The 10,519-nt window shown below is 40.7% G+C and overlaps 1 protein-coding gene across 2 annotated transcripts in view; it reads left to right on the forward strand.

Moving 5' to 3' along the window:
- Positions 1-6,140, forward strand: part of FAM120B (family with sequence similarity 120 member B) — a 248,490-nt gene extending 242,350 nt beyond the window's left edge. For both annotated transcript variants that reach the window (XM_073628010.1, XM_073628009.1), the window contains exon 13: positions 878-6,140. In XM_073628010.1, the coding sequence (XP_073484111.1) occupies positions 878-890 (13 nt within the window). In that variant the 3' untranslated portion in view covers positions 891-6,140. The remainder of the gene's footprint in view (positions 1-877) is intronic.
- The last annotated feature ends 4,379 nt before the right edge of the window (positions 6,141-10,519 follow it).

Below are 10,519 nucleotides of genomic sequence, written 5' to 3' on the forward strand. Positions count from 1 at the left end.
AAATTTTGATCCATCTATGGCCATTCCCAATTGAGAGGAGTCAACTTAGTAATCAGCTCTTCAAGCAACAGGAAAATTGGTGTTCCATCAGCACATGCAGCCAATTGGCTGCATATTCAGCTGTCAGAATATGACAAAGCAGCAGTAAGCGGTAAAGTGCCGGGTTAAAAGCGCCCCGCTAGTGGCTGAAAAAGGGTTAAAAGCGCCGCTACAGTGGCGGTTTGGCAGCACTGCCCACTCCTACAGCGATGCAAAGATGCTGCTTACAGGATTTTTTTACTGTCCTGCTAGCGCACCGCTTCAGTGTGAAAGCACTCGGGCTTTCGCACTGGAGTGAGAGGTGAGGCTCTTTACAGGCGCTATGCAGGCGCTATTTTTAGCACTATAGCACCTGTAAAGCGCCTCAATTTGAAAGCAGTCTAAAGGTTTCTTCATCCACCTTGAATCTGTGAATGGGGGAATCTGTTAATTTTTTTTCTTGATCAGCCGGATGCCTGATCAAAAAAGAAAAACCTTTAAAAACCTTGACGAGCTTAATAATAAGGTAGCCAGGACTGAGAAATCTTTCTTGAGTGTCATTTAAGATCGCTGAACTAAGGTTGATATCGTGTCATCTTATGGCTAAACTGTAAGTGACACGATCTATGTGACACGCTAATGTAAACAATGGTATTTGTAATCATCAAGCAGGATTATTACCAATTGCAATCAGTCAGGTTTTACTTTTCATTTAATAGAATTGATAAACAATAATCCTGAAATCCTGATTGATGTTTTTGGACAATTACTCCACTTTCGTGCTCTTTTTCTCCATAATGAATCGGCCCTGTACTATTTTTAACAATAATCTTTTTTTTGTTCTTTCTTTTTTCCATAGGTGGCAACATTGATTCACATCTGGCAGTTCAGCAAAATGTAAAGGACTGTCATTTTCAGGTTCATTGGAAGTCAGCTCAGCCCCTTATAATGAAAAAAGTACATCATGTAAATAAATGTATTTTGGTCCAAGCTACAATCTGATGTGTAATTTAAAAAGAAAAAAACATGAAAAAAGCAGATTCTTATCATTCAAAGAGTTTTATTGTGAGTTACAAGAGCGAGTAAGCATCTAACAAGCCAATATACATATGTATATATATATATATATATATATATATATATATATATATATATATATACACATATGTATATTGCACAGTTCACATAGTGCTTCACAGAAAACAAAAAAGGAACATGGTATATAAAGCAATAGCTCACCACAACCAACCTCGCTAATCAACTAAGTAACAAGTTAAGCCATCTGCCCTAGAGTTACCCCAACTTTATCTGGATGGCAGAGCTTCCATAAAAATTCTATCTCAGGCGTATTATGAGTATTGCAAATTATATCAATCAGCATAACAAAAGTTCCCCTGTGTACATGAGGAATTGGCTTGCTGAATTTGTAACAAAATTTTAAGAATTCAAAACAAGAACAGGAAATAGCTCAAGAGCGAGCAATATGAAGAAGGTGTAAGGAGAAAAGGGAAAGAACTGAGGAAAGAAAAGAGGAGGAGACCTAGGACTCATATAAGATACCAAGCTCTTTGAAACATCCAAGAGTGGGAGATAGAGGTACCTTCACATAATTTGCCCATGGTTCCCAAGTTCATTCAAAGAGGGCCTGTTTGTCATTATGCTTGCCACCTTTTCATGTACCATGATCCAAGACATTTTATGCTTCCTGCGGCGAACCGATACAGAGGGTGATTTCCACACCTCGGCAATGGTGATCTTAGCCGCCAAGAGCATAAAATATATTAATCGCTTCATAGGGCGCGGCACACCTTCTGGGAGATCATTCAGCAGAGCAATAGAAGTTTGTTGTTCAACCGCAATGCCTGTTATTTCACGAATTATGAGGAAAACTCAACTCCAATAGCTCCTGATTCAGGGGCATTCCCACCAGATTTTTCGAGCATGGTGCCTCGCAAAGAACACCCTCTAAAGCAATCTGCCAAAATTGATAGATACATCCTGGCTAAGCGAGTAGGGACCAAGTACCACCTAGTTAGTACTTTAATACTTGCTTCTAATAAAGAGATGTTCAGTATACCCTTGAAAGAGACCCAAAGCCCGAAAAACCAGGACTCAGGATATAACTCAAAATCCAGATCCCTCTCTAATGCCATCATGTACGGATGTTTTGAAGGTGAAGCGAACAACGATGCATAGGCCATGGAAATGCCATACCTGGAGCCCTGATCTCTAGTACAGCATTGTTTGTAAGCTATTAAGGAGGGAGGATCTGGTGATGATCAGAGACTCGATAAAAAATTAGCGCTTTGGGAGAAGCAAAATTGCTCAGTAGGGGGCATCTCTAAAGTAGTAACGCAGTGAGATAAAGTGAAAGGTCCTCTATGCATATAAAAATGTCCTATACGGTAGAGGCTCTTATCCAACTACCATTTAAAAGCTCTAATTTCCATGCCTAGAGGGAAGGCCAGGTTATGGAATAGGTGATCTATAGGAGTGAAGTCAGAAACCAAAGCCGAGTTATTGTGAACGCAATCGCAGATCGCAAACGAGTGGGAAAGTGTAGGCGCCATAACGGAGGGTCTAGCTTTAGCAGTACGTCATAGGAGAAAATACATTGTATAGGTCAGAACAGTCTGTCTGTTCAATAGTCACCCAATCAGGGCATTCCCGTTGCGAATAGACCACCGATAATTGCATGAGCTGCACCTAGCCTTTCCTTGGTTTTTGGCGCATTAGGGATGGCACGGGGAAGTCTGGGACCCTTACGGCCCCATATTAACTTAAAGCTGAGCTCCACCCAAAAGGGGAAGCTCCACTTGTTTGCCTGTTTTTGACAGGTACTCATCTCCACTTTCCGGAGACCTCACCGCGTTTGGGCCCTCTCCTCCTTCCATTACCACTGGGCCATTCAGAAAGCTCAGCGCGCTTTGCGCATGCACAGTAGGGAACCTGCTGTGAAGCTGCAAGGATTTGTAGCAAATCAAGCAATTAAGGCAGTAGGGCCATTTTGACCATGGACATCTTCCCGAGCCACAAAAGATTATGCATCCTCCAGCCCAAGAGGAGATCATGCAAGTGACAAAAAAAAGGGGGGATAATTAGCTGAGTACAGTGCTGAGTAGGTTGCAGTAAGAGAGATTCCCAGATATGGTAAAGCTTCATCTTGCCATTGGAATGGAAAAGCTTCCTGTACGTGAGTAAGCAACGATTCAGGAGTATTAATATTAAGGGCCAAGGACTTAGTCTCATTAACTTTAAGTCCAGATATCACACAAAATTCCTGTAGCATCTGCATCAGCACGGGAAGGGAGGTGAGAGGCAACCTACCAAACAGTAGGATGTCATCTGCAAATAAAACGCACTTATGTTCCTGTGTACTGCAGGTCACTCCTTGAATATCCGGGTTGTCTCGGATGGCTATTCCTAGAGTCTCTATCGCAATAGAGAAGAGCAAAAGGGGCAGAGGACACCCCTGACGAGTACCTTGGGCAATCTCTATAGGATCAGAGTAAAATCCTACCAGCCTGACTCTCGCCTGTGGTGGGTACGAGTATAAGGTTCCCATCATGTGAAGAAAGCATGGCCCAAAGCCCTAAGCATTCAAGACTCCAAATATGTAGCTCCAGGAGACTGAATCACAGCCTTTTGTAGGTCTAATGATAACAAAATCCCTACTGAGGTGCGCCCCCCTGCCCAACCTGCTGGGAAACAATATCAATGGCCCTCCTGATCTGGTCCAGACCCTGCCTGCCAGGAATAAAGCGCCACCTGGTCCTTATGTACATATTGTGGGATAAAATATGATAAACCGTTCCCTAGCACATTAGTAAATAAATCATTGTCTATAAGAGATATAGGGCAATAATTCCCCACCTCTCCAGGATCCTTATGCGGTTTCGGCACAACTGAAATGTAGGCCATATGAGAAAGAGGATCCAGGGGAGCACCATCCAGCAGGGCATTGAAGAAGTGGACCGTATGGGAAACCAAGATATCTTGAAACTTATGATAGTAAATGGATGGAAAACCATTAGGGCCTGGCGCTGTATTTCCTTTGTGGCTTTAAGCGCAAGCAAGACTTCCTGTGGGGTAAAAGGAGCTCCCATATGCGACCTATGCGCGTTGGGAAGTTTAGGGAGGCAAAGACTCTCCAGATAGGTAGCACTGGACTGAGAGTCCTCCCCGCCGGGGCTTATAATAATGAAGAATAAAAATTTTGGAAGGATTCCAGAACCTTATGTGGATTTTGAGAATAGAAACCACCAGGGCAGTGCAATTTCGGGACGGCTCAGGTGCACATGTTTGGGTTTAAATTAAGGGCAAGTAGGGAACTAATTTTGTCTTTGTGCATAAAAAAGCACTTGGAGGCCCAACAAAAATTTTTTCGGCTTGCGTTGTTAACTCCAGATTGGGCTCCAATCTTTGATCTGTTTGTTGAAGAACAGAGGGATCTGGGGATTGCTTATGGATTCAGAGTAAAAACTGTAACTTACGATCAAGGGTTTGAACTTGCTCCCATCAAGCCCTGTTAAGCTGAAAGGATGTTTGGATGATCTTTCCATGCACTGTCGCCTTATGGGCAGCCCATACGGAGACTGGGTAAATATCATCTCTTAGGTTATCCTGAAAGTAGTGATGCAAACTCATCCAAATATCCTCACACCAGCACTGATCTGATAATAACGATTCATTGAGCCTCCACTGAGACCCTCCACTCCTGAAGGGAGAGCCCCCAAAGCAGGGAGGGAAGGAACCTGATGGCCTCTCATTCTCCTCGTAGACTTCAGGGAAGCCCGAAGACCCACATCCTACCAACTGGGAGTAAAAGGAAAAAGATACTTCTATAAAGTACAGTGACACAACATGAAGATTGAAAAAATGAAAAAGTGGCAACATATGCATAATGGCTAGGCCTTGCGGACTGTAACCAAATTGCCCCAGTCTCAGCCAAAAGGCCTAGCCCATGTGGCGATGTGCAAAAAAATCAAGATGTGTTGCAGCCAAGTGCTCATTCTCACAGTGGGTCCCAAACTCATAGTCATACCAACAGCTCCCCTGGGTCACCACTCCCAGGGGGTACTTAAAGCAGATCTTCACCCTCAGCAAACACTTTCTTTCTGTCCACCCCCCGGCTACCAGATTAGGGCTGTCTTTTTTTTTTCCTTTTTTCAAAACAAAAAGTGCAGCTCCGTTACCCCTTGCATGTCTTTCACCTAGCTGAATGATGTACATTGTTCTCCCTTTGCTTCCTGCGATATGCACATGACATATCCCAGGAGGCATAGAGCTTCATTCATAAAAAAGGAGGAGCACATCATCAGTAAACGTGCCAGCTGAACCAGGAAGAGTCAGTGGGCCTCTTGATGATGTCATAAGCCATGGACTGAGAGGTATCAAAGAACAAGAGGATCTCAGCGGGACAACCCTGGATCCTCTGGGCATATGAGTATTGGAAATGGAAGCAACAGACCCCCCTATAAGCAGGGAGGGAGGGTAAAAAAGGGGAGTTCCAAGAGAAGATTCTCTTCAATAGTGCAGGCTCTCTGCCTCCCCAATCCTTGGCCAGACAAGGCAGCACTGTTCAAACCAGGAGGCACTAGGCCCCTCAGAATCTTCCACACTAGGGAAGTACTACCAACCCCCACCTTACGTGATGGGCGCTCGATTCGGATTGATTCCCACGAGGGAGATCTCTTAGGACCTCTTCTTACCAACAGGGATACTATACAGCCAGCCTTCCCAGCCTAAAAGCCAGAATGATGGCCTATTAACTTGATCTTAGCCAAAAGGCAGCATGCAGGATATGTTCAAAACTTACTGCAATGAATCCCTCTGGTCATATCAGGACCCACTGATATGTCACAAGACAAATATTGGTACTATTTCTGACATTCTTCTGAAAATGCTAGTTTTTCAAACTGATTTCTCAGTAAAATAAAGCTTGGAGACATAGATGGATGGGCGAGTTTGCTTTGAATATTGAAAATGAATTAAATAGCGTTTTTGGTTTGTGGTGCTCAGATACAGTGTAATTCCACTTTAACTTTTTCTTTTGTGACTATTTTATGATATCCACACAACTTGCTTCATAACAGAAATCCCAATAAAAAACTAAGAAATTGGATATTGTTCTTTTCCTTTTTCTAATTCAACATACAGTACTTTAAAAATGAGTCCTCATCTCTTCCAATATAAATGATACAGAGGCAGAGTTGTAGACCATAAAAAAAGACTGATTTACATAGTTTAACACAGAAATTATACACAGTTCTTGATAAATATCCAGGTACCCACACATGGGAGCAAACTTCTTACCTATTCCAGTCTAGGATTAAGCTGATTATGGTTTGCTGATCTTCACACAGTCATGCAAATTATTGGAAACAATAATAACTGTCTACAGCAGAAACATTTGAGTATGAATTTATATTTTGACTCTATAAAGGTAACTTAACTTTCTGAAGTATATTTTTTTTAGCTTTGTAGATGATAGATTTTTACTACCCCCCACACTGCCACTGATCTATATGAAAGAAATGTGCACTGATTAAGGGGGATGCTAGGTGAACTGAAGATATGATCAGCCGAATGTCTGTCTTCGCTGTTATAGAATGTCACCCTGTTTACAAAACAGCTCTCCTTTGAATATGTAGCAATCCCTATAGGTGCACTTGTGATGTGTCATTAACACTGGCAGTTAGCCTGCTTTCAGACATCAGTGTTTAATTGTAAAGATACATGATGCCAGGACTTTCTGGCATTTACATTCCTACATAGTTTTGATTCTTGAGTGACGAAAGAAGAGTATAGTAGATAAAACAGACCCAGTTTTATTTTATGTTACCACAAACTTGTCAAGGTACCATTTTGCACAACAATGGTCTTTTCTAGCAATATATAATGTTTGTAAAAAATCTTATCCTGCTGCTATTAAAAAGCATTTAAGCAAATATAAAGCTAAACATTTTTCTTTAGGTTTGTATAGTGTAGGGAAGAGTTAAGCTGCCCATACATGGCTCAGTTTTTTGTTCAGCTAGCGAGCTGAATGAAAAAAACTGAACCAATTCCCCCATCCACACATTCAAGGTGGAGTCCTCCCCGCTGTGTCGTTGTATTCTGACAGCGCGACTCCCCCACTGTCAGATTACACTGATCAGCGCTGCAACCAATTGGCTGCATTCGCTGATCGACGCAAATTTTTCCAACAAACCCATTCATGAGCAGTTGATCGTTAGATTGACCATAGATGGATGGAAATGTAGCCATCAAGGTGGATGTGGGAATCCTCCCCACTGTGTCATTGTATTCTGACAGCAGACTGCCCTGCTGTCAGAATACATTGGACAATGCTGCAGCCAATTGGCTGCATGCACTGATCAAAGCTAAATTTTCCAACAAGCCCATTTATTTTATCATTTATCTTCAAACTTAGATTGACTTCTCATGAATGGCAATGGCCATATATGAATCGAAATTTACCAGGTCCCTGCTGAACTAGACGAATTTTAATCCAACTATGGCCAGCTTTGGATCACCTGTTAGATTTTTATTGTCGCTGCTGAGGAGAGTCAGCTCCTATATTTGTGCTGGTGACCACTGCCTCCAGGATTGATCAACGAGTAACCAATACATATTTCTAGAAACATGTACAACTTTCAGTCTTTAACCAGATTTGAAACATTTCAAACTATTTTGTTGTTGATTCTTAATAAATAATTATCAATAAAGGTGTAATTCAATTTCACTCTAATGCACCAGCATCACCTGAAGAGTCCAGCTGCCAGTATAGTTGGGTCCTCCAATAGACATGAGCTTGTTTCCAATCTAGCCAAAAACTGGCTTTGAGTAGCTTTATATAGTGAACAAGTTCTTAGGTTGACAAGTTCTCTTTGTCAGTGATGAAAATACCTTAGATGACATACAAAGTATCGTATAATCTTCACAAAGTACACGCTCATTGGAAGTTGATGGACCACTTGTCCTTGCAAGCTTAGCACAAATCCATAAACAATATGATAATATTTAAGTAGCAAAAGAAAGACAGAGAGCATGGGATTGCACAGAAAATCTAAATTTTAATTAAATAGAAAAATCATTATTTAGCATTTACAACTTTACATCTTATATGTAGTTAAAGCAATAAAAACGTACCTTTAAAAAAAGATCTAATACATCCATGCAGGGCATTTGGAATGTGGGCTGCTTTGTAACCAGCATGCGCCAAGCATGTATGCTAAACAGGGTACATCACTGACTGGCAAAGTATCTGTCTAGGCACAGATCACTTCACTACTATAAATCAACTATAACTCTGAGCGCATAGTTCTACTTAAACCAAGGCATATTGGCAAAATGTAGTGGTAAGGTTTTGTTGCACTAGATCCATGAAGGAGGATCCTTACATTTAGTTGAGAAAGAATGTTTGGCTTATGGTAAAATATTGTTGAGCATGTATGGAATGGCATTCTGCAGGCAGGAGCCTGGTCTCTAAAGAAAATAAAGGGATCCATTAGTAATTCGAAGACACTGAAGCATAAATAAAGCCTTTTTTTCCCCCAAAAGCCTCCCATCTCGGAGCAGAGCCAAAATATATGGTTCATGGAACAAAACTGCTTGCACCACCTCTAACAAAAGGGGAGACACTTGGAAAGAGTACTCAAAATCTTTTTGTGATATCATGCTTGGAGAATTGTATAAATGTCCTACGTGATTGTGGTACAGATGGAAGATTTGATGCATTCTCCAGATACCTGGGGAAGAAGTGCATTGAAGCTCATGTTTAAAAGTGAAAATTGACATAGCCCAGGAAGATATACATTTTTGGTTAGATTAAACCTTTGCACGCTGGGCCTTTACACTGGCATATTTTGTCCATATCAATGGTACCGGCAACTACCAAAGTAGCAAATTTCATGTAATCAAAATAACTGGTTCTAGAATAGGTCCACCAGAAACTCAAACTGCCTTTTAGCTTGGATTTAGTTTTCTGCATACCAGGTCTATAATATATTTGAAAAATATGTCTTCCTAGAGAACCTGCGTACTTTCATAGCAATGAAATCTCAAGAGAAAAGGGAAAGTGAGGCTGAAAATAGATTTTCCCAGACGAGAACGCTAAAATAGATTGGATGCATTAAGGCCATTTCCATATCTGCCCATCTGGAGTAATGCTCGTCTTAATGTCTCTGACAATAAATCTTGCTTCAACAACAGAGCTTATTTTTCTGGGTCAGAAAATCACCCATGCGGTGACATGAATTAATCTAAAGGTGACAGTAAAAGCATTGCTACCAAGAGGTTAGGTGAGAATATTTAGTCAGGCAGCAGTTTCCAAGGAGTGGCAGAGAAGATGGTTCTCACCTCACCTGTTGGCCATTCAGCACATTGGTGCTTACTTTATTAGTGAGAGCTTGTGTGCATTCTTTTTTCCTTTCTGTTATGCAGGCAGTCGAGGCTGAAATAGTGCTAAAGGGTTTGGGTCTGAGGGATGCATATCCTTTTTAACTAGATGTATCAAGTTACTCCTGTCAATCCAATTTTAACTATAATAATAACGAATACGTTACCGTAACTGTTCACATTAACAATGCCTTCACAGAACAGTCAACAATATTCCACTCAGATTTAGTTTCAATATAGAATTAATAACTTCAGAATTAATAACTATGTAATTATCCCTAATGGGAATTCTCACAGTCTAGGAAACCATGTGCTCTACAAGCTTGATGTTTATTTTTTTCTTTTCTCAAAAATAACTTTTTTCATTCCACAAATACTTTATCAGAAAAGGAATACATATATGTGGGCCCAAGGAGGCTCTTCCCTCCCCACGGTTGACTCTTACAGTTTTATTTCTTCAAAAATATTGTGGGCTCTACACAGCACAGGGCAATAGAAACAGATCCCAAATAGTGTAATATTGGAATACTGTGAGAAACACAATAAATGTAGAAGATCAGCCATTTCAGGCTCCATGTACACTAGCGTTTTATTAAGCTCCTAAAAGTTATTATGAGCATTTTTTTCTGCTCCTAAAAGCTAATAGTGTTATCTTATGTGTCCATGTACACAATTTTTTGCTAGAAGCCTTTTTCAATGTTCAGCGTTTAGGCGCAGAAAAAAAATGTTTTTATAGAGTTTTTGGGAGCCTTTTCCCGGCAGAAAGAAAATGCTAAACACTACTTAAATGCTAAACAGCTTTTTTCGAGTGTTTCTATTTTCTTCATTTGCTATAAAAACGCTCTTAAAAGGCAAACGCTCCTCAATTTCTAAAAGCTACTAAAACGCTACTACAAGCCAGCACAAAAACGCTATTATCAGCATTTTTCATCCAGTGTTTTTTTTCTAGTTTTTTGAGCTTATAAAAAAGACGCTAGTGTGCATGGAGCCTCAATATGATGTACTTAGTATCTATACTAGTGACTGGATGGACTGGGGTTTTTATTCAACCTTACCAACTATGTAAGTATGATGGGAAACTGGTGTATTTAAAGTTGAAGTA

This window comes from Aquarana catesbeiana, linkage group LG04, assembly GCF_042186555.1.
Source record: "Aquarana catesbeiana isolate 2022-GZ linkage group LG04, ASM4218655v1, whole genome shotgun sequence".
Classification (NCBI taxonomy): domain Eukaryota; kingdom Metazoa; phylum Chordata; class Amphibia; order Anura; family Ranidae; genus Aquarana; species Aquarana catesbeiana.